At 48.2% G+C, this 23905-nt stretch overlaps 1 protein-coding gene across 6 annotated transcripts; it reads left to right on the plus strand.

Annotated features, from left to right (window-relative positions):
• Window positions 1-1588: 1588 nt before the first annotated feature.
• On the plus strand, window positions 1589-23065 carry CEP68 (centrosomal protein 68). Of its 6 annotated transcripts, XM_075496846.1 has the most exons (10): window positions 1589-4480; window positions 4913-5064; window positions 7370-7478; window positions 16233-16661; window positions 17184-18635; window positions 20023-20145; window positions 20384-20480; window positions 21352-21506; window positions 21635-21749; window positions 22630-23065. In XM_075496846.1, the coding sequence occupies exons 4-10, from the start codon at window positions 16278-16280 to the stop codon at window positions 22659-22661; spliced, it is 2358 nt and encodes a 785-aa protein (XP_075352961.1). In that variant the 5' UTR covers window positions 1589-4480; window positions 4913-5064; window positions 7370-7478; window positions 16233-16277; the 3' UTR covers window positions 22662-23065. The 6 variants fall into 6 exon arrangements, with proteins under 6 accessions (XP_075352961.1, XP_075352960.1, XP_075352959.1 ...); XM_075496845.1 differs by having other exon boundaries at window positions 1589-5064; XM_075496844.1 differs by lacking the exons at window positions 1589-4480; window positions 4913-5064; window positions 7370-7478 and adding exons at window positions 11727-11893; window positions 12188-12861.
• The last annotated feature ends 840 nt before the right edge of the window (window positions 23066-23905 follow it).

Raw genomic sequence — 23905 nt, forward strand, 5'->3', positions numbered from 1 at the left:
AATCTTAAAAAATAATAAACTTTTCAAAAATCTGAAAGGAATCAAATAATTAAAGTATGCATCATGAAATCAGAGTTGCATTGAGCTAGAGTATGAATGACTGTGACAGAAAGGAGATCCAACGTATGGATTTGCTGGACTAACTCAGGGAAAACGGGGGAGCTAGTGTCAGTGAGTTGCATTTCAAAAAGCGGATGTGATTTAGTCAAGGGGGGCACAGTGCCCTGTTATATCTGCCTCCTTCCATCTCCACCTGGGATGCCATGAAAGCTTAGGTTCAGGTAAAATAACAGACCTCACCATGGATTCAACATCTAAATTAGGAGCCTTGACAGCTTCATTTCTGTCTAGTTTCAATGGAAGAAAGAGCTTTTCAACTAAAAAAACCCAAGATGTCTTGGCGGTATGGGCGAAAAGATGGGAGAAAAAGAAGGAAGAGCTGGAGGGTTGCAGGGGGAGCATCACCGAGGACAGTGTAAGCAAGTGGATAAAGAAACTAAAACAATGAAGGAAGCATCTTTTCTTGGTGTTTTGATACAGATAGCATCAAAAAGACTGCAGGCATTTGTCCAGCATGTAGCAGAGACAATGCAAACCCCTGCCCGCTGACTGGCCAGGATTTGCGGGGAGAGGCAGACGCCAAGTGCTGATGTTTCTGAAGCACATCGTCGCTGTGCAACAACGAAGCATGCAGCACGCCAGCGTGGGGCTCTGATAAGCTGCTGCTGGCTGCTAGCCATGACCACAAAGAAATAACGGTACAGTTCTGGATCAGAGATTGACCCACATTCCCCCTTGCAGGATAGCTGGGACAAATGCTCCTCAGATAAATGCATGGTAGCCATTATTCTCTGAGGACAAAGAAGACCTTGTTATCTATGCGAGTATATTGATGAAAGCCATGTTCACTTGCTGTTTCAGTTTCAGGAAGGAGCAAAAAGGGTATGAGAAATGATCTGAAACTTTTTCCAGACATTGCGCAACACGTTGAGACAGTTGCCACTGATATTTTAAGTCTGACGAGAAGTGATCAAGAGCCTTATTTGGCTCCCATAGCTCTCTGTCCTCACATGTGAGCTCCGGCTTGGGAAGTTACTGTTAACACGCTATTCATTCTCTGCATGGGGTCTTTACAGACTTTTATGACCAGCAGGCACCATTTCACAGCTGCAGAAGCGAATGCACGAAGAAAAAGGTGAAAGAACGCTTTCTCGAGTCACGCAAAGAATCATCAAGCAGGCTAGGAGCAGACCTCGAATCCTGAAGCCAAGTTCATTGTTAGCTAGCAACTATCACCTACCTAAAAAAAATTAACATCTGGGGGCTTACAAATATATTTGAATATTGATACCAGAGTATTAGTAGCATGTTAGTGCAGGATGATCACTTCTCTTTCTGGAGGAATGGAAGGGGAGAAGTGTAGAAGTAGGAGAGTTGTCTTCCCTCTAGGATGGATTTTTTAATAGAAAAGGAAAAAGAAGATCTCTTTTTCATTGAAGAGTTCATGGTATGGTTACTTACCAAATTCTGTCTTGGTGTCAGCAGATATATCATCCTCAGCAGCTAAGAAATCTCATTTGGATTTAACCACTGATCTCGGTGCCAGCAGGAGGTGCAGACTGTGGACATTCCAGCAGGCTAACTGCTCTTACTTCAAGTCCTGCTCAAGAAGCATTTATACTTGTCTTTCCCAAGGCCACAGATGCTGTTTGCAAGGCAAGTAGGCCTACCGACAGGGACCAGCACAAGGAAATGAATTTTGAGCCAACTCTGTTGTAATGCAAAGTTAACAGTGTGGTTTTAAGCCACAGAGACCAAGAAATTTGGTATTAGATGTTCCTTAGGATAGCTTTCGCTTGCTCCTTCTGATAACAATGCTGAGAAAGTAATACGCTGCTTTTGCAAGCATGTGCTTAGTAACTGAACCTAAACTGCATATGGCATGTCGGTGCAACTTAAGTTAATTGCAGCTACACATTGCAGAAAGAAATTACCAAGGGAAATCTTCTCTGAAGGAAACTGTTTACACATGCCTGCATCCCCCTGGATTACATTCCCACAGAAAGAATTGTGCTTAACCATAAAAAATACTCCACATATTAACTGGTTTGGATTGTAGCTTTTTTAAGAACCAGAAGGAATGCCACAAAATGGACGGGCCAGGGCCTTCACTGGTGTGCATTAATGTAATCTCCTGAGTTTTCAGTGGTCTGTGGACTTCTAGAGATGTTACCTCCTTGGTAAGATGGAGATGATACCTCCTTAGCAGCACAGGGGTTTGGTCTGGTCCTCTTAAGATGATCATGTTCAGTAAAGCAGCAGTAAAGGAACATTTTTAAAACTTGTTGCTATGACTAGAGGCATTTTACATGCTCACAGTATTCCTATGACATGGTGCCTCCCCCAAGAAAAATGTATTTTCTAGATGGCCAGTGTTGATGCAGAAGCAAAGCTTGCTCATTTTTTGATTGGTTTTCCTTCTCTGTATCCCTCCTGCAGAGTCTGTTGTGGTCCCTGGAGTCTGCCCAGATGCCGGCAGTACCAGGCTCCTACGGTACATAGATTAAACTTAAAGATATTCTAGTCCCATGTGAGGACATAGACTGTCTCACATCCTGTTACAAGGGGACGGAGACATAGCTTCAACTTTGGAGGAAGGGCTGGGCTGAAGAAAACCCTACTTCATTAAGGCAATATCTTAATGACATTTTACACTTAATAAGTCAAATAATTGTGACCAAGGTAGCCCAGCCATGGCTGCCTCCCTGCTCTGCCCCACAATAGATGCTCTGTTGACATTACTTCCCTGAGGACCACTGTGGAGGTAATGTGTTTGCCATCCCTGAATATTGCAATCTTTTAAGAATATAGTCTTATTTAGACTTCCTTTGTCGCTGTCCTGGCTACACTTTTGTAAGGTCATCCACAAAGTACGTGCTGTACAAGATGGAGACCGTGCGTAGCGCTACAAATAGCTGAGCGTACCTCTGCTAATGGGAGATGAGCCTCTTTCTGAATGGCTTCTTGTTTATGGCAAACTGAGACTGACTCACTCACCACTTTGTGAGGGTGAAGATTTTGATTAGATTTTGATTAATCCTTCTAGATTCAGGGACAGTAGGACCACCCCTAAGGCACAAGGAGTCTCTGCAGCAGAGGTACACAATCTGCCTTATTATCCTTAACGGTGCCTTGTCCGATTCCCTTCAGGACAAATTCCAAGTTGCTGTTTGGCTTTTGAATATAACTATGCACCAAAGGTGAGAGACTCCATTATCCCTGGAGACAGGAGGGAGAATGTGATATCCTGGTGTGGGACAGGGAAAGTGAGTTTCTTTTCTTTACCCTGTAAGCTCTCTGTCAGCAATCCTGCCTCTGATGTATGTATGTGTGTGTGCTTTTATTTCTACATGAACACAAATTGCTCTGATTAGGAGGGAGGATTCTTGTATTTTTATATGCTAAGCCATTTGATTAATTACTTTAATAAAATGACAGACAGATGAACTCTGAAATTCACTGTCATCTGCTTCAGTACAATGCAGTATCACTGATACAAAGGTATCTGCCTTCAGATAAAACCTAGTGCTTAGAGTAAACACTCCATTGAGTAAGTACTTGTGCCATGTGGGTGTGTTGATCCTTATGAACATCTGTAACTGTTCCTCTTTTAAAGCTATGGGTTTGATCCATGTGACGCTGTATCAGCCTTTTTATTATCTACCAAGAACATGTTGTGTGCACACGTGCAAAAAAAGACCATATTGCTGTGTCTGGGGGTGTGTGACCCTCGGGTAGATATTACAGATGTTTTCTGTGTAGTGCACCCTTCAGCGTAAAACCTCTGCCTGCCTGCCCAGGGAGAAGACAGTCCTGGGGCTCAGGCTGAGATGGTTTGTTGTATTAGGAGGGTGACACAACAGAATGCTCTCTCTCTTCCCCCCCGCTCTCATGGCAATGTATATTTGTTCTCTCTTTGTGTAGCTTCTCAATGTGAAATAAAAATCACTCCGAATAGAATATGCGTTTCCATCTTTGTTTGGAGAAGACCTAGCCTTTTAGCTGGATCAACCTTGCCTAAGCAGCTGGCAAACTCTCTGCGACTCCTTTGGAAATGCCCCTGAACGGGAGTTGTGTAACTGGGTACTCAGGTCCACTTTCCTAGGTAATGCCCTTTGCTGGCAGGCTGCTGTCACGGATTGTCAGTGTATCACTCCATTTAACCCCTTCCCCTGGAGCCCAGGGCAAGCCTACATGGGGTAGTATTTCTCCAAGCCCTCTGCAGGGGTACACAGCTGTATGGGGGCCTTGAGGGAGTTCAGAATAGTAGGTATTTTTTGTCTATGTGTGCCATAGCAGAGTACAAGGACTGACAGACAGACCTGCTGCCTATTCTGCCAAGCAGACTTTATTCCCTGGAGCGGGATTGAGGAGCAGGAGAAATCATCTAGCAAATTCTTTGCAGTAGGCAACCGGACTGGTAAGTTCAGGGTAATTTTGCATTGGATGCACACAGTCAGTCTGAGCAGTGTGCTGGTTCCAGGACTGAGGGCCTGGGTTTGCTGTCAAAGTGGTTTTGATATCGCTTTTCCATTAAAAGCTCATATGTCTCTGTAGGGTAGATTTTATCCTGAGATGCACAACACAGAATATCACAAATCCTGAAAAAAAATCTACTCCATAAGTGTAGTTTGGTTAGTTTCAAACATTAAATTCTGGTCCCAGAACTAATAAACAAGGGTGCAAAATTTGCAAGCACCAGAAGAAAGAAGTATAATTTGAAGGACCTGCCCATGTATGACTTACAAATAGTGACTGATACTGTGTGTGACTTTTACAAAACCATCAATGTGGTGGTTTCCCAAAAGCCTCTCTGACCCCATGGTTGTGTCTTTGTCTTCTCGCCGCCTAGCTGAAAGCCCAAGGAGATACCTGGAGGAACACTAGACCAGCGAGCTAACAGAGAAGCCCTCTTGAACCTTAGCCCCTAGCCATTCAAATGTCAGCTTTGGATACAGAGATGGCTGCTGCCTAAACCAAGCAGGTTTTCTGAAATCTTCTGAGGTAAGTGGTGGTTGTCAGAGCTGTAGTGCCTTGCCATTTGAAACACATGAAGCTTTATGAGACCCGTGGAAAAACACGGAATGATTGCTTGTAATGAGAACTGAGTCAAGCCTTAGGCTGAGTCCCAGCTGACTCAGGCAAGATTTATTAGAGCTTGCCAGGCATTACTATTAACGCCAAGCAAAATGGATAAAGTTTCTTACAATATTTCAACAAAGAGATAAAAGTTGGAAGAAGTTCTAATTAAAGTTCAATTACTTTATTTTGTTTTTCTACCACCACCTACCAGTCTGGCCACATGCTTTCCAGCTGCTTAATAATTTTGTCTTTTTTTAAGAGGAAGAGAGTTCTCAGGAAAATGCTCCCCGTTTCTTCCTTCTAAAAAGCTCTAGGCATGTGGCACACATTTGTCTAGTTCACATGAAGAAAAGCATTTAAAAATAAATTTATAACACAAACCACTGCTATTGTTGTAACTTAATATTTGCAGAGGAAATTCACTTATGGCCAAGGAGCAGATTAGTCCTTTTTTTTTTTTTTTTAAATCCCTAGTTTGTCTGATTAAGATAGATATAATTATAGGGAAGTGCTTTGTGAGTTAGTTAAACGGAAGACAACACCATTTTGTTCTGCTGTGAAATGAATGGTTTGGGTCGAACAGGTTGTGTGGTACAGCTGTGCTAACAGGTCATCTTCCAAATATGTAGATTGATGTTAGCTTGTTGAAAATCAGATCTCTGCTATCTTCCCATTATGAGCATTCAAGCGGACGTACAAATATGTTGTACCTCTTGGGAGTCTCGTGAGCCGTCATGTGCATGAAAATACCTTGGCGAGTTTACAGCTAACTTGGTGTTCTTGCAAGTTCTTGCATCTTGGATGTCAGAGTTGAGCCACCGTGCTACAGAAGATACCTGTGGTTTTAGACTGGGCAAGCAGGGTAGCAGCTGGAATTTATTTCCACATTTTGAAAGTCATCCTCATGATCATAAGGGTTGGGTTTGTCAAAATATATGCTAGGGACCAGGCAGATTACAAACTGGCTCTGAAACCGAGGACCAGAGATGCAATGTAAAGCCACTCCACAGGCTTGGGTAACTGGACTTCACCCTCTCCACAGGATAGTGATCAGCAATGCGATGTAAATTATGGTAATTACTGTGTCACCAAAACATGTACACAGTCAGGCAGATCTGGATTCTCTTCATCGTGGCGTGCTAGAGTATAATTAGATGGCAATGCCTACAGCTACTAGAGTTTGAGGGATGCCTCCAAACATTCGCAACTCAAATCTCGCAAACTGAGTAGGTTCCAACCAACAGCAGCCAAATTGTAAGATTAAGCTTCCCTAGTATTGCATCATTAATCGCCTCAAGTAATTTGACTCGCTGAGCATCCTGGAAGCACCGGGCTTTGTCCTTACAGCAGTACCATTCTTGCTGAGGTAGGAAACCAGTGTGGCCAAACTCAGTATAGATCTTACAGAAGGGCACTATGGTATTTATTTACATTTTAAGCTGATTTTACCTGCCTGCACTCGTTCTCTTACGGATTTCATTCACTCACGCTCACAAGCAATGAGACATGGTTGTTCAAGTGGTGTGGCCCCAATCACTTGTGTGCAACATACACAACAAGGGATGACGGCTCTCAAATCTTCACTAAACCTCCCAGTTTCAGGACAGTTCTTTAATAATCTTTAAGAATCGACAGGTTGTTTTATGGTGATACTTTGCTGCAGCCTCTCTTCCTGCTAGGCTGCCAGCAGAAGGAACGGGAGATGTGATATGCTGCCATCCTCCTCTTATCAGAAAGGAGGGTCTTTCACGAACACGTTGTGTATGCTATGGTCTTATTGGTGTGCAGACCTTCTGGCCTTGATAAAACAACATAGGCTCAAATTTTTTGCTGGGAATGGTGTCATTTGTTATGAATACAAGCTGTTCTTCCCCCCCCCCCCGCTCTGCTATTTCTTCTGATGCTTACATAAACAGATTTTCATTCATACTAGTCCCAATATTTCTTTTACAAATCTCTGCACTGACGACTAGTTCCTGCAGATCCCAGCTCTGGCTTTGAAGAGCCTCTCGGTTCTGCTCAGGACAACATACAAATGACAAAGGGCCAAGACATCCCAGCAATTAGAATGAAAAAGCAATCTCTCACATTCCCCACTGCAAGCAGCAGTAAAATCTCACATTTAGAAAGTAAAATTAATCCCAATTATTCATTGCCCATTATAATTCACATTGATCAAAAGCTGCCACCACCTCTTGACCAGCTGGCTCCTATTTTTATTTCACAGCAATGTGTCACCTTCATCCAACAAGAGGAAAGGCGAAGCGTCTGGACCACGCCAACTCCATCCCATTCATCCCCCTCTGCACCACGGGACCTAGAGGGCCTGGGCAGAGGTAAGGAGACGTTTTGGGGGAATATGGAAACTTGAAGCACCTGCCTTTGTGGCTGGGTCTCCTGCTGCTGGCGGCCCGGCCAGGCTGTTCGTGGTGTGATGGGCACATCGTGTGGCCAGAAAGGAGAAGTGCAATTTCGATTTGACCTTCTTGGGCTAAATCCTGCCACTCTGTCCAGCTGAGCAACCTAGTGGTAAAGAACTGAAATTGCCCAGTTGCTAGCACTGGGGTTCATTGCTCTGCACTTCAATGCTGACACTAAAATAGATGTCACTCTAGTTTTTCTTCTGTTCTTCATTAATCCTGCCTTATACGTTTCATTTGTCAGCTGCCTTGGGTGTGCTTAAGTCATATTTTTAGGTGCTTCTCCAAAATCAGGAAGAAAAAGAAGCAGCTACCTTTTTAGGAAATATTTAGTAATAGTACAGTAGTAGCTATGAAGATCTAGAATACTGAAGTTAAGTTTGTAGGCTTTCAGTAAGTCTTCTCATCTTTAAGCAACCTGGTCTAGTGGGAGGTGTCCCTGCCCATGGCAGGGGGGGTTGGAACTAGATGATCTTTAAGGTCCCTTCCAACCCAAACCATTCTATGATTCTATGCTTCTCATGACTTTATAAAGAAGCTAAAGCAACATGGCTGAGTTTGAACCTGCTTATTTAGACATTACTAGAGTGACTGTCCAGCCAAACGACTGGATTCCTCAGGGGCTTACCGTAGGTCCCGGACCATAAGTAGTTGATTAGTGACACAAATGTTGGAACAGAGAAAAATCTTCAGGACCCACCTGGAGGAGAAGGTCTGGGAACATGGAAAAGTGCAGGGCTGAAATTCATAGCAACATCAGAAAAACCGAGAGAAGGTCTGGGCAACAGAGGCTGCAAAGAATTAATCTAGATGAGAGTAATTAACTGCACTAGTACTGGTGGGAAATGGTAGATTAAGGAGCAGGATCAGGAAGTTATGGGCAGTCAGAAGCATGAGTCAAATGCCTTGCGCTGTGAATAAGGCAGATACTATACCAGGGTGTGTAAACAGGAACACAGCCTGGACTACCATACCAGTTTTGCCTAATCATAGCCAAACCCACGCAGGAGTTTTGGACCAGGTTTAGGTGTTGAGCTTCAAAGAAACATGGCCCAAAGAGTGAGAATCAAGAAGAGAACAAGGGGAACAGTCCAAGATGTGGAAATCCTGACTTCTGGGGAAAAGAAAAGGGTTGTTAGCCTCAAGAAGAGAAGGTCCTCTCCCTGCAAACACCTTTCAGAGAAGGGTTAAGCAGAGCAAGTGCACAGTGAACAGAGTCCTGAGCAGTTTGTATGAAGATGGCTCCTGCCCAGAACCACGGGTGAGGGAGTTTGCCAGGCAGCCTGTCCTTAAGGAGCGAGGAATGCAGTGCTGTCAGGTTGCAACATAGGTATTTTTATAAATCAGTGCCTGAGTGACTGATTTTATAAATCAGTGCCAATTTTAACAGGAAAGGAATAATGTCAATCACTTTGATGTAGCCAACAGAAGCAAAGAACGCTTGTGGCAGCTCCTTCCCACCTCGCCTTCCTAACACTGGAAGATAGGCAGGTGTACTAATGAGTTAACATGTAATATTAACTCTCTGGCTGTCTGAGGCACAGCATCAGAAACGGAATAATTTTCCAAATGCAGGCAAATCCTCCCCACAGATAATGGCATACTGCTGGCCAAAAGATGGCAAAGTGATTACAACCAGTTTTTCTTTCCACTCCAGTACTCTATTAATATTGCTAGCAATGCTCTGGGAACAAATAGGTCAGCTCCAAGCCCTACATTTGCTGACATCTCATCCATCCCAAACATCGGCATTGTGAGACTGAAATCTGATGCCAAAGATAGTGCAGATGCTATGCAAGAGCATATGGTGCACATCCAGGCTTCAGGTTTCATCGCAGAGTGTTAACTATCTGGCTTGTAGTGCGAGACCGTTCAAGGTAGAAAGAAATTACAAACTGATGTGCCAAAAACTCTGGATAACAGCACATCATTGGTTATGGGCATATTAAAACTCAGGATACATACAGCTAGTGCTCCTGACGGATCTGGTTCTGTACAAAAACATGGATATTCCCAGCAAGAAGGTAGAATTTTTTGAAGGAAATGGAGTCTTCCTATCCTGGCTTCTCATATACTAAAAATGCACCACTTTCAAATCTGATCATCATAAGCAAGCTCTACTTCACATCATAGATACGGGATTACTGCTGTAGTGCTGTCATCCACAGATCGGGTGAAATAATTTGTCTTTGCTGGAGAACCTTCTTGCTGAAAAACACAAATCTGAAAGAATCCCGAGGTCTCAAATCAGCAAGAAAACATCCATCTTAGTCTTTGCCAGCCTTGAGTGACCTTGGGTGGGACTTTGGCTGGACTTGACCCTATATTATAGATCAAATAAACTAGTTTCTCTTCAGCAAAGTTCCTAACAGAGAGGGCCAGATGTCAGCGGATGAAAACCGGTATAATTTCCCTGCAATTTTTCATTAATCTCTCCTTTAGATCACCAGTTTATTCCCCCCTTGTTTATTGACACCCTCTCAGCATGAGCCCAAGGAGAGGGGAAAGATTTTGTTGTGCTCTGGCTGTTCTTGTAGACATCCTGGCACTCGTTTGATCAGAGGCAGAACAGGACGTAAACCTTTCCTGCCGGGGCTGAGACCACAGCCGAGCGCTATTCAGCTCCGAGAACAATGTCTGGCAGCTTGCAAGTAATTTAAACCAGCTAAAAACAGCCGAGCCTGGGTATGAATCATGACCCATCCATGCTTCAGCCTTTCGACTCGCCTGAAATCAGCACGGCCTCTACTGGCAGGCAACTGGCTCCCTGGAGAATAAGCAATGAACAACATTTTTGAAGGACTTTTCTTTCACAAGCCTTCCTGAATTCCAGCAAAAAGCCAACTCTCAAAAGTGTGCATCTGAGGCAGGGAGACGTGCAGCCCTCCAGAAGACCTGCTGTAACATTCATCAAAGAAACCCCAAATATGCAAATATTACACAGGAACAGAGATGATGTGGGCTTTTTCTTGGCTGTGAGTTCTTCTGAGAGCGCGGTACCATGTTATACTGCAGCGTTACAGCTCTGCTTTTTTGAAGCAGCCCTGAAAAAGATACTCCCACTCTGTTCCTCTGGAGAGAAAAAGCAAGATCCTCCAGGATGGTAAATGGGGCCAGTTCCATTGAGGTCAGTAGAATAAACCCGGGTCGTAGCAGCTGGGAATCTGGGCCATAATACACGGGGTGGCAGAGCTGGAGCACTCTGCGGAGCTGAGGAGCGTGGCCAGTGGACTGAAGCACTAGCCAGGGACTTGGGATACCTGTGTTGTTCCCCTCACCCTGCTGCCAGCCTGCTGAGTGAACCCAAGATGCCTCTTTGGTCCTTCATGGCCTAAAGCTGGCAACAATGTCATTCATAAAGTGCTTTATCAGATAACTGACCTCTAGGAAATCTCAGCATTAGCTAAGAAATAAGTTCCAGGAGCAGATGACGCAGACAAAAACCAGAATCAGCCTATGGACTGATTCTATATGGACTATGGGACTATATAGACTATGGGAAAAGGTTTGTATTTTCTACGGGACATGGGCACGCGCCGGGATATGGCTACTCCATCCACCAAAGAAGGGTCTGGCTGGGTACAAACCCCAGAGCAGCTCGCTTCAATGCGTGGTGCAAGGACTCAACCCAGAAAGCTGCCCAAATGGCAGGGCTTGACCGGCATCTGACAACCGGCCCCTGGACACACTCTGCTGCGAGGGAGGGAGGTCTTGCACCGGGACCTCTTCCTGCCTGCTGAAGGGGCTTTGCGTTACGCTTGCAGGATGCTAAAATCCATTTGCCATCACGCTTACAGTCATCGCTCATGCAATACCATTTTTAGATGGTTTTCCACTCCAGAAAGAGCGCGGTAACGCCCAGAGAGGAGCGCAGGCTTGCCAGCGCACAGCTTAGCCCCGGGAAGGTCAATCTATAGGATAAAAGGAAACACCTAAAATTGCAGCAACCTCCTCAAGGGCACTGGGATGGGAGCGATCGATGCTGCCCCACCAACAGCAGCGCCCGCCGGTCTCGGGGGGCCCCTCAAGGCCTCGGTGGCAGGCGGCTAATTTGCTCCACCCCGTACTCTGCCAAGGGCCGGGAGCGGGGGCCTGGAGCGGGGCCGGAGCGGGGCGGGCGGGAGCGGGAGCGGGAGCGGGGCGGCCTCTCCCCGGCCCAGCGCGGGGGGCGGAGTCACGGCGGCGCCGCGGGGCCCAGCGCCACGCTCCGCTCCCATTGGCTGCCGGGCCGCAAGGGCGCCCTTGTTGACGTAGCGCCCCCGCTCCCATTGGCTGGGACGCGGGCCGGGGGGCGTGGCGGCGGGGGCGGGGGCGGGGGCGGCCGCCGCTCGGTAGGTGCGGGCCGGGGCGCGGCGGCGGCGGAGCCTGGGGCCGGGGGGGGGGGGAGCCGGGAGCCGCTCCGGGCGCTGCCGTGGCCGCCCGGGGGGCCGCGCTCGGGGGTTCCGGGGGGCGGCGGGGGTGTGGGGGGGAAGCGGGCGGCTTTGGCGTTGGAAGCCCGTCCCCGTTACCCGTGGCGCGTTGCATCCGTGTCTCCAGCAGTTCAGGGCATCCCCAGGGTGCGGTGCCTCCTCGGCTTTATTGCCTTTCTTTCGTGGGGTTTTTTGTTAATCCGCCGGTTTTTTCAGCTGCGGAAAGGCTTTTCGAGCAGAAAGCATGCAAGAAGAGGAGCAAAAAAATACCAAAACTCAGATCTTGCAGGCCTGAAAGGCAAGAGCAGTCTGTTTTTTCCCAAAAAAAAAACAACAACCCCCCCCCCCCCCCCCCCCCCCCGGCAAAAACCAGAGCTGGTGGGAGACGGAAACTCTATCAGCATCAGCTGCTCTCGTTGGTCCACCAGCCAAGTGATACCCATGGACGATGGGACGTCACTTGGGACAGAGCTCTTGTTGTCCTCTGGGTTTTGTGCAACTCTTTGGCAGGCAGCTTTCTTTTGATGACGCGAAAAAGTTCAGAGATTGCTTGTCTTGAGAGATCCCCGTGGACCTTCCCCTGTTAAAATGAATGAAACAGCCACTGCCTTCATCTGTTATCTAAAAAAAGCGGTCACGGGTGCCGTTCCTGTGCTGCCCCATGGCTGGGGAGACAATTGAGGGCTCGGGCGTAGCTGGGATTTCTGGCCGTTTTCCTGTGGTTTTAAGGCCAGTGGAAAGTCTCCGCCGTGCCTAAAGCTGTGGTCATACGTCCGTCTTCATAGCCGTGTCAGTCCTGCCTGAGGATTTGGGCTTGCTTCTTCCCATCTTGATGTGTCACCGCCACCGGCAACCCGACCTCTGAATTTTTGCAGTTTTACTGGAAAATGGTGAGAAACCTTATTTTCTAGATGCTCTTGTAGTTGGGAGTTGCACTTAGTGGCATTAGCGTTTTCAGCCTGTTTTGAAATACAGCTTTTTGCCTGATCGTTCTGCGTACAGGATGTGTGCGACTTCCCCATATAGTTTGCATTCAAGTGTGGCTGGATGTCCAGCTCCTCCTGAAATTAATTGAAATCAGCTGCCTGAATTAGAGGCTTTTGAAAATGCAGTGAAATCTCTGGTGGCCCTTTGAATATCCTTACAAATTCTGAAATTAGCAGATTTACCCTCGCTGGTGTGTATTGGCAGGTTTCCTGGTTTCTCTTTAGCTTCTAGTCAGCTTCTGGAGATTTAACGAAGCTGTGAACCAGCACTTGCTCTTTTTTTAAAGACTGATGGCATCATAGAAATGTATATCGCTGCGTGCTGCATCCATAAGATCAACAGATAGTCTTGAAAGTTCAGAATAGTTCAACCTTTGCACGCCTGCATAGAGTTACAAAAATAACAGATGGGTTGTGACCTATGATTTTTTTAAAATGTTGCTTAACACATGCTTTTCAAATTTAAGGTCAAGCTTATATATGTTTTTTTTTATAGTTGTTTTTATTGGGCTGACTGACACATGACTCAAGCTACTAAATCTGATGGATTTCATGACGTTCAACATCACTTTGAATTTAACATCACTTTGAATTTAATGATGTTCAACATCAGTTTGAATTTAATTGTATCTTCTTAAAAATAGAGAGGTATCAAGGTCAGTCGTTAATTACCGCACATTCAATTTAAAACTTTAAAGTCTGGTTTGATGCCTTGTTAAGCTTTTCTTTCTTTTCTATATCTTTTTAAAATCACTACCCAACAACAGAACTGATTGCAGGGCATTTATGTCCTAAGCTACGGGTGTCCAGTGCCCTCCTCTCTGTTAAGATTTATATTTACTGGATCATTTTTGGATGTACAGCGCTGCCAGTACGTGCAAGGAGGGATTAGAGCTGGTGAGATGCCCGTTCACGTCGTGATAATTAGTGATGTTCTCTGCTGAATCACCTGCTTCTTGTCACGGAGCAAAAGTGCCCAAAATGGTGAATTTGAAGCAGGCTCTTAGGCTCTGAAACAGATCCTGGAATTTAATACACGATACCTTATGATTTGTCACCCCGGCGGCTTTTTGCTCATTAGGTTTTGTTTGGAAGAGGAGGAATCCAACCAGCGAGCATCGTTTCTCCTTGCGGCCAGGGCCCTGGCTTTCAAAGCCGGTAAACAAATATATCTCAGGGGATTTTCTGGGCATTTAAATCACCTGTAAGTTGGATTTGGCATTCGATTCGCTAATACTTGCTCGCCTGACTGTCTAAACAAAACGGATTCAGAGAGACCGAATGGGAGTCAGTGAAGGCTGGCAGGTAGCGGGGCTGCGTCCTGGGGCGCAGGAGATCTCTGGCCTTAAAAATCTATGTGATGGATACGTGAAGAAATCGCACGCACGCCATGTGGGAAACACACGTGGCTTCGTGAGTGGTTTGGGATACTCGTTCTGTTAGCATCAGAAATCTACCTTCTGTTAAACAAGATATATATGCTTACATATATTTTAATGATATATTGTTGTATAATACGTAGGGAATTTAGCAGGGGTGGGTTTATCAGTTCAGTTTATTGCAATTACCATGGCTTTTTGTTTGGATATACAGCCTTTTTTTGGGGAAAAAAAGAGAGCAATACCATCGCTTTTAGGATAACATGATGTGTGTAGGGTTGTATTTGGTAGCGACTTAAGCGATCCAGTGGGTGAGTCCAGGTGTCGGCAGAGGGACGCGGCTTGTGGGGAGGGCTGGGAGAGCCTGGGCTTTACTCGCCCTCTCCGCAGCTGCTGCCGTGCTGAATATAGCTGCCCGGCAGTTGCACGGGCTGCCGGCCCTCAGGGAGGGGGAAGGCAGCTGCGGTGCCTGCCGCGGGCTGTGCCGGGGATTCGGTCTCCCCTGGAGACCCGGCGCGTCGCCCCGCTGCTCTTTGTTCGCACGCATGGGCTCTGCCCGTGGGAAAACCCCCGTGGCCGGAGGGGTGGATCATAAAACGAGATCACAACAAAAGAGCTGATGGAGGGTGTGAGTATCAACTTGTTTCCCACTTCCAAGTATTGTTTGGGAATACTTTCTTTCCTCTTTTTTTTATTTCTTTGTAAGCTGAGTTTGCTGTCAATGCTCCCTTGGCTGGCCTCTCCATCACTAGCCCAGCAGTAGCTGGTTGAGTATCGGCAAAACCAGTCTGCCGATGTTTTCCTAATGCCGGCACCCTGGTTCGGCCCAGAGTTGCTGGAAGAGGCTTTGGTATTCCCAGGGCTCTGAGCATGCCCACCTGCGACCGAGCAGCGCAGAGCCTATGCATGGGGATTTTGGCAGTGCCAGTTTTGATGCTCTGCAAGGAGCCTGCAAGGTGTCATTTGTGTTGAGAGTATTTTTTGGGTCCTGCTAGCTTGGTGAACGCAAGCAGAGGTGCTTGGCTGTGGCTGGCGTTCGCAAAACAAGGTCCCTCGTGTGCTATATTCGGTTGCTTTGATCTGGGTCATTGGTTGTCCTGCTGCAGCTCCTTGCCCAAGTCCAGTGTGGGCAGCGAGAGGGTGGTGGTGGAGCATCTCCGTGCGTGGAGCACCCAGGGCTCAGGCTTTGAGAAAAATATCTCATGTTAGAAGGATTTGCAGCAAGATGCAGTGGGCTTGGCTGTACAGCGCACTTGAAAATGTGTCATCGGTTGAGCAAGTATTTCCATTAATTAATTTCACAAAGAGTTAAATTCATGAATTGAGGTAGAAGTTGCAGAGCTAAGCACCAGGTTTGGGTTTTACAGTCTCCTACCTCCCCCTCTTATTTTTTATATATGCTTCTCACTTCTGGGTGGCTTCCATTTCAAGGTTTTGAGTTTGTCTCTTAAGAAACCCTCAACTTTCCACCCCAATGGCCTTCAGGGCTCAGCCATGCTAATAGGTGCTTTATGTCCTAGTTAATGATGTCTCATTTGGGCTCGGTAACCTCATGGTGCACAAACTGTTTGTGAGATTGGCCATTAATTCAGGAGACAGGTGCACCATGCCGGCACGGTATAAAGCACAGGTTTGTTCTCAGAGCAGCCAGAGCTTTAATTAGATTTTCCCTGTGTGTCATGCCCTCGAAACCAGAAAACGCTGCTGAGACACAAAGGCCGGTTTGCTCTTTCCTCTGTCCCACTTGATGCACTGAGATGCAATTTTATGATTTTTTTGGGGGTCTGACCCAAACATGCTTAAGCTCTTCATTATTAGACATAACCAGTTTCTTTACTTGGTGTGGAGACAAGGCGGGGACTGTGAGTTGCTACTACTGTGTGTTGTGTATTTCAGAGAGCCCAAGGCTCAGCATCGTCTTGCAGAAGAAGTTCTGTCCCGATGGCTGTGGATGTGGGAAAATCACTTTCTGAAGCCTCACTGAGTGGGAAAGCTGAGGACGATGGTAGGTGGGACTGCACAGAGGTGGAGATGGACTACCCAGAGCTAGTAGACAGCCTGCGCCGGCTTTTAGGGGCAGAGGAAGCCAAGCCCTGCCCGCAAGGGACGGAGAGTGCGGCAATGAGTGGACGCAGTCGCTTGGCCACTGGTGTTACCCAGGGAGGCTCGAGCTACCGCCAAGAAGTGTCTTCAGCATCCACATCCAGATTTCCCAGCGCAAGAGCAAGCCTCTCGGAGACAGAAATGTTAATTTATAGAGCCACCGATGGCAGTGATGTGCCTCCTCATGTTAGCCACCGGTTCCACTCCTCAGAAGAGCAGCAGGTGAGAGGGTTGTACGTACATCTGTTGCTGCATCACCGGGAGGTCCCAGGCGAGGTGGGGACTTGTTAATCTGGGCTTGCCATCTCATTGCCATCCTAGCAAGGGCTTGCCATCTCTTCCAGCCAGAGTGTGCCCACCCCAGCCCCAGGCGAAGCCGTGCAGTGGGGAAGGGCTTGGGCTCGAACACCTGAGCCGTTGCCTCTCTTCCCATATCGCCACCACAGAGGTGGAAAGTTGCTCGGGACGGGGCTCCTTAAATAAGTGCCTCTTTCTGCAAAATGACTGGTGCAGCTTCCCAAGCCCTCGGGATGGGTTTCCTTAAAAACAAGCCCCGTTCCGGGCAGCTGCATGCCATCCTGCAGATGGAACAGAGTTCCCCTTCCAGCCTCTCCTCACGGCAGGTCCAGGGCTGGGCTTTCGTCTCCGTGTCCAGGCGCAAAGGAGCCTTTTGTCTGGATGCTGTGCTTCATTTTATGCGTCTCTCTCTCTCTCCCTTTCCTTTTTGCCCCCATCCTCGAGCAGGTGAATGCATTGGGCTGTTGGGAGCCAGCATCCAGCCCTCCCAGCCGGCGCAGCTCTGCAGAGGAGAGCATCCTTGCTGGCAGCTGCCACGATGCCTGTGCCAGCCGGCGGAGCCGAAGGCTGGGAGCTCAATCCCCATTTTCCTCCACCCCAGAGCTCCTGCGGCCCCAAACGCCCCCCAGCCCCGAGAGTGTCCTGCGGAGCCGCTCTGCATCAAGCTTCTCTACTCTGTCTTCAGAAGAAAATGCCCTCTCCGAAGACCCGACCCGAAGCTTGCTGGCCAGCACAGACGTGCCTTCTCCTGCGGCTACTGCCGCCCGGGACCCATGCTGTCGGTGGGGTGCGGCAGAAGGCAGGGTGCCGCAGGCACGCAAGCCCTTCAGTCCTCTGCTTGGTGACCGTGCCACCGTGGAGCGCATCAGAGAGATGTCGTCCTACCAAGCCGATTACTGGGCATGTGCCATACCGGATTCGTTACCCCCGTCTCCGGACCGTCGCTCGCCCCACTGGAACCCCAATAAAGAATACGAGGACTTGCTGGATTATGCTTATCCGCTGAAGCCAAGATACAAGCTGGGAAAGATGCCAGAGGCTTTCCTGCACGACTCGGGAATAGATTTGGACAGCTTTTCTGTTTCCCCTGAGGGCACACCAAGGTCCACCAGCATCTACGGCCGAGGTGGGCAGGCTTGGGGAAGTGGAGAAAATGGACGTCGGAGGTTTGTGGCCTCTGCTGGGAGGTCCTCCACCCCGGGGCCTGGAAAAAGAGGCTGCTCAGGAGCTGGTTCTTACTATGAACCTTTACCTATTGCAAAAGCATCCTTTGCAAAGAGTGCTTCCTCTCGTCCTTCTATAGGTTTTGCTAAGAATGTAACAACGGAGTCAGCTGGGCCGGGTTCATTTGGCCGCGCTGCTGCGGATGGGAGAAGCTGGTGTACCAGAGGGAGCCCCTTTCCAAACTACAAAGGGCAGGTGAAAAGCATGAATAGGTTTTTACCTACAACACGAGTGCTCCCCCTGAGGAAAGAGTGGGAGGGTGATGAAGAATTTCTCTCCCTGCCTCCGAGACTGCGGGAGCTGGAAAGGCTGGCTCAGTTTTTGTCCGACCTTTCCTTAACTATAAGGACACCCGGGCACGACCACCGTAAGCTTCCAAGTCACAGCAACCACAGGCCCCTTTCATCCGAGTTGGCTCCTTTTGGAGAAGCAGGTGGCAGGGACGAAAGAGGGAATATTGAGGATTGTGCTGGGCTGTGGCATCCCTGCAGCTCTCGAAAGCCCAGCTGGGAAAACACTGAATCATGTGGCCAGATCCACAGAGATCCTCTGCGCGGGCTTCGTCTGCCGACTGGTCTGAGGGACACACTGGATGGGATGTACCTAAACGAGCCACGGGTCAAGGGACATCTGAAGAAGAGCCAGCAGAGCGAGTCCCTCGCCCAGTGTGTTAAGGTAGGCTGAGACCAGAAATAAAGCTTATTATGGGAAGATCTTGCATAAAATGTGCCTGTATTTATGGCACAATTAATTAAGGCTTCCCCTTCTGCATGATGGTTGGTGCCTGGCAGCTGGTAGTAATTCATGCAGGGAGGCTCACAGGCGCAGGTAATTTCTTCTGATGGAGGAAAAGCCCGTCTCACTTTTCCCGGGGCTCAGCACTGTGGGGCTAGCCTCGGTGGAAATGTGGCACTCGGCTTCTCCCACCCCGCCCGTCCTGCAGCGCCGCTGCACCGGGGAAGATGCGAGAGCCGCGGTCGGGGCTGGACCAGTGTGAAATCCGGCATTCGCTGCATGCCCCATTGCTCTGGCTACTTAATGCGGTGTGGACAGCCCTGCCCTTCAGCCCGGGCTCACTCGTCTTCCCTGGGCTGGGTCCTGCTTAAGGGTATAATAAGGCCAGGCAGAACTGGCGGGGTTTCTCTGAAGAGTTCCCTGATTAGTTTGTCAGTTTTTATTTTTTGGGCGAGTGATGCCTCATGGCCATCCTGCCACCAGTGCTGTGCTCCCTGGCCAGCGGGATTGCTCCCCGCCTTCCCCTCCATCTTCTTCCCCACCCCAGCCTGAATTTGGAAGCGATGCTGGGCTGTTTGCAAGAGAGAAATTGTTATCATGCACATAGCTGCAAACACCAGTGCAACTCATCCCCTCCTCTTGTCTTGTTTGGGAGTAACTCTGCTGATTTAAAAGGGTCTTTCCTACTGTCACCATTAAGGTGTATCTGTCGCCCCAAATCACGGTGCCAGGGAGAAGCAGCTCAGCTTTATAGGAAAACCCCAACTCCTGAGGAGCAGGAGCAGGGCTGGAGTCTGGTTTCAGTGAGAGCAGAGGCCCCTGGGTTTCATGCAGCATCTTAAAAAATAATCCCTTACCGAGACACTTTAAAAATAAATGAAAGCACTTAATTGAATGAGATGAACCCTTGGGGAAAAGCAACTGCAAATTAACTGTGTGGCTCTGGTGAGGAGGAGGGTGTCTCTCTGGCTGGGAGGTGGTGGAGGCAAACCCCTTCCTTCAGCCTGGGTGCCACTGGTTTCCGACACCTCTCCGTAGCAGCCGTTTCATGGTGACCCTCAATTCTTGCCACACAGTGGTTTTGGGGTGTGTTTAGTGGTTTAATTTGCTTTTTTCCTTTTTTCTTCTTTTTTCTGTCGACCCTTGGTTTCCCAAGCTTAGGGATGTTTGTGTGCTGAGAGGAGGCAGATGCCGCCAGCCCCACGGTGGGAGAGCAGGAGGGAGCAGGTGCTTTCTGAAGCACCGCCGGCTCACCTACTGCTGTCCCTGCCCTATCTTTGTTGCAGAAATAGATAAGTAACCCCTTTTGTTGTGCTTTGTTAAGTAGATGTTTTGCTGCCAGCTGGAAGAGCTAATTCGTTGGCTGTACCACGTTGCAGACATCACCGACAGCTGGGTCCCAGCCTCACCTGATGCCAAGAGTGTGAAGGCATCGCTGCACCGCTACTTGGTAGGTATTGCCACTGGCTTTTCTTCCCCTTCTTTGGTGCTGCGGGCAGCCAGCAGCACAAAGCAAGACACCGCTGGCACGGTCCAGGTGGGTGATGCGGGGTGCATCAGGTGTGCAAAGCCGAATTTGGGAACAGTGGGAACCTGCTCAGGGGAAACTGCTCCTCAGGCAATCTGCCGCAGGTGTGTGTCTTCCAAAAAACCCTTCTAAGCAGCTCCTCTTCTCCTTCCTTTCCCAGGAGTTCAGGAAAGACGTGGCCGACCACCGGAGCCTGACGGAGAGCGTGCTGGAGAGAGGAGAAGCTCTCCTCAACTGCATGGCATCGAATTCGCCAGGTGAGGAGGAGCACTTGAGCAGGGCTGGTCATGGACACAGCCTGTGATGCTGGCTGTAGCGTCTGCCCCCCGAAATCCCTGTCCCCATGTGTGTGTGGGTGGGGAAGCAGCGGGCAGAGTTTGCCATTCAGCAGCTGTATGGGAACAAAAAGGGGTTTACACCTCTGTTGCTGTCCGGAGACTTGGAGGTGAGGTGACTTGGAGGTTTGAAGGGATTAATCCCAAGCGCTTTCAGCTGCACCATGCCTTGACCCTTGCCTTGCACCATGCCATCCATCGTGGGTGATGGATGCGTTTCTGCCTCTTATGGGTCTCTTAGGTTTTTATCTTAACGGCAGCATGGCCAGCTCACGCTGGGCTGTGGGATGCTGTTGGCCTGCAGCTGGAGGAGATGCTTTTGTCCAGCGCAGGAGGAGGTGATTTTCACGCCCCACTTGCACTCGGTGCATCCCAGGGTGGGGGTTGGCAGCCAATTTGGGGAGAGAGCCCAGGCTGACGTGTGGGGCAGTCACTCCCATGATTTGGTGCATCCAGCACAAGGGATTTCTAAAGGGTGGGCTGTGTCTGCAGTCACGAAAGGGGCTTTAGTGGTCGAGTGCTGCATTATGTGACTTTCTTACACAGTCCCAAAGGTTTCCTTTGGGAGCCCCTATTTCTGTATCTTCACTCTTAACCTGGAGCCTCCTAGGTTGCTTCCCACCCCCTCCAAACTCTGCATCGCAGCTTGGATGGGATGAAGATCGGCTTATAGATTTCTAACACTCAATTTCCTTCAAACATTTGTCCGGGCGAGTGGAACTCTCTCTTACTGCTCTTACAGACGTTGAATTGTCACGTTACTACCACCTCCATCATACGTTTTGTTTTCCAGCTCTGAAAGACACGCTGGGTTTGATTGCGAAACAGTCAGAAGAGCTTGAAACCCACGCGGAGCACTTGTACGAGTCGGTTCTAGCTGCCATGGGTCCCATGCAGGGCGAGGACAGGATGGAGGACAAGGGGGTGCAGCAGACAGCTGCTCAGTCGGTAAGCAGGAGGGCAAACCAGCCTTTCTATGGGGGGGAGAGGGAGGGAAGCGTAGGAAGATAAACACTTAAGTTAGCAAACACTATACACCAGGCCTTATTATTTCTTTTAATCTGATGTTTGGAAAGCCTAAAAGGCAAAGAAAGCAAGGGCGATCTCAAAATGGATGCCCCATCGTCTTTGAATGCGTGTTGGGGGAAGAGCAGTGTGTCGGGGACCCAGCTGATGAAACCCAAGAGCGTGGTGAGAGCGATGGCAGCTCCTCGGAGGGACCCGGCAGGCAGGTCACTGTCAGTCAGGGTGGAGGGGATGTCAGCAGACAGCTGCTCTACCGAAATCACTTGGACAGCAGAGGGAGGCTGGGAAAGGGGTGGGTTTTGGTTGGTTGGGGTTTTTCCCCTCTTCCCTCTCCCCCCCTCAAAAAAAAAAAAAAAATTCTGCTTGCTATGTCATGGTGGGAAAGGGAAGCAAGTGGATTCAGGTGTAAAATATGGGCTAGAAAACTTGTTTGCTTGATTTCTTGAACATCTTCCTTCAAATAAAACTGCAGAGCCAAAAGTGTTTCAGGAGGGCATGGCAGGATGGTTAGCGTAAAGGGATGGAGGGGTGCGTGGGGCTTGAGGGCAGCCATAGTGTAAATGAGGTCACCTGCGTGCTGCTGGGTCCCTCGGCCACTCACACTGTGATTGGGAATCGCTATAAAACCATAGCGGTACGAAACGATCATGGTTGTTAGCAAGGCGCTGGGTCCAGAGACACAGGAAAGCTCTCAAGAGCTTCTGAGCACCAAGAGGTAGGAATTTAGGAACAGCAGGATGACCTTGGGCCCCCCACCACCCTCCCACCCCCATTAGCTCAGACCGTTGCTTCCCCCATGGCCCACTCCACAGCACGCCTTAAAATTTGGAGTTGCAAAGGGGAAAAATTATTTCCAGTGCTTTAGAGGAGAGTAACAATATCTTAATAAGGTTTTTGTTTTGTTTTGAAATTGCTAAATATGCATAACTATATGCTATACACTACTGAGCATATGTGGAGGTGATCCAAGTATAGCGTGGGGGTTTGCTTGGTTTGTTGGATTGCAGCCAAAGCACAGCAGCAAACTTAATCCATTTTATTTCAGGTGCTGCCTCTATCAGACCTGGGCTTTGTTAGCCAGTCTCGGGATGGCTGAGAAGAAATGCAGCAAGCACCAAACCACCTCTTTCACCTCTCGCAGAGATGCCAAATATGTATGATCACAGTGTTTGGAGTCAGCCAGCCCGGGCTGATTTCAGTTTGGTTATTTTTACCATGGCTCGAGAAAGGCAAGCTGTACAGCAGTTATTTGGCTACTGGGATGTCTAGCTAATAGTGCTTGACTACGTTGGGGAGTTTTGAGTGGGGAATGTACAGCGGGCCTTTTTTTGGTTTGTTTTTTAATGTAGCTTTCCTTTTTTTTTTATTGAAGTGGCCTGTTCCATGCGTTAGCAAAATGTCAGGAACACACTGTTTTTTAACTGAGTAATCCATAGTGTGCCGTGCAACTCACTTCTAAGTAAAGCCGTGTGATTTTAATAGCTGTGTTCTCATGTGTTGTTTATGCTCTTCAAAAATAGGTGCTAGAAGCCAAGAAATAGCAACTCCTTCTGGTTCTTGGGAGCAAACTGAACTCCTGTTTATAATTACCATTCCCTACTGAAGCAGAGCCTGTTTAACTTTCAGTTTTCTTATGCATAAACACAAAGAGCTGTATGAATGCTACATGAGTCTTGATAAAATAATAAACAGGTGAGTACACTTGGGGAAGAACCAGGTTATGTATAAACTCCTGTTACCTGTTCTTTGCAGTAGTGGTGTTAGGGCTGTGCTGGTTTCCCTGGGTGAAGAGTTGTGCCTTTCCCCTCTTAACAGCTCTCGTGCAGTTCATCACTGCTCACAAAACAGTCATAAAGGGTTTCCAAACCCTTTCTGCAACAGAAAAGGGCATTTCTGAAGCAGCGTAACAAGGTAAGCGGCCAAAAAGTTACAGCCAGCTACAGAATGTTGGTGTACTTGGCTTTAATTAACCTTTAAACTAAATGGTGCTCATCATGTTCTTGTGCAGAATACATCATTTCCTCCCATTCTTGTGAACAGAACAACGTGAAGTTTCTGTACTGCACAAGTAGAAGGTAAAAGCATAGTTAAACCGAAGCAGCATAGTTAAACCAAAGCAGTTATGAATGACAAATAATTCATTGGGTTTTGGGGGGGGGGGTTTGATATTCTCCTATCTTCTACCTCCTCAGCTTAAAGGGAAACTTTTTTTTATTGCCAAGTCACAGGTGACAATTCATAGATCAGCGTAAGTTCAACAAAAAGGCTCAAGCAAATGGTTACAGCGAGACTGGTCTCACTGGCTTTACCCACACCAGCTC

Source organism: Mycteria americana, chromosome 3, assembly GCF_035582795.1.
Source record: "Mycteria americana isolate JAX WOST 10 ecotype Jacksonville Zoo and Gardens chromosome 3, USCA_MyAme_1.0, whole genome shotgun sequence".
In the NCBI taxonomy this organism is placed as follows: domain Eukaryota; kingdom Metazoa; phylum Chordata; class Aves; order Ciconiiformes; family Ciconiidae; genus Mycteria; species Mycteria americana.

Bases quoted from the DNA above. Each gene is read 5' to 3' on its own strand.
- CEP68 (XM_075496844.1), top strand. The intron at 16,662-17,183 runs GTGAGAGGGTTG...ATCCTCGAGCAG, and splicing joins ACTCCTCAGAAGAGCAGCAG to GTGAATGCATTGGGCTGTTG. The intron at 21,750-22,629 runs GTGAGAGCGATG...ATTTTATTTCAG, and splicing joins TGATGAAACCCAAGAGCGTG to GTGCTGCCTCTATCAGACCT.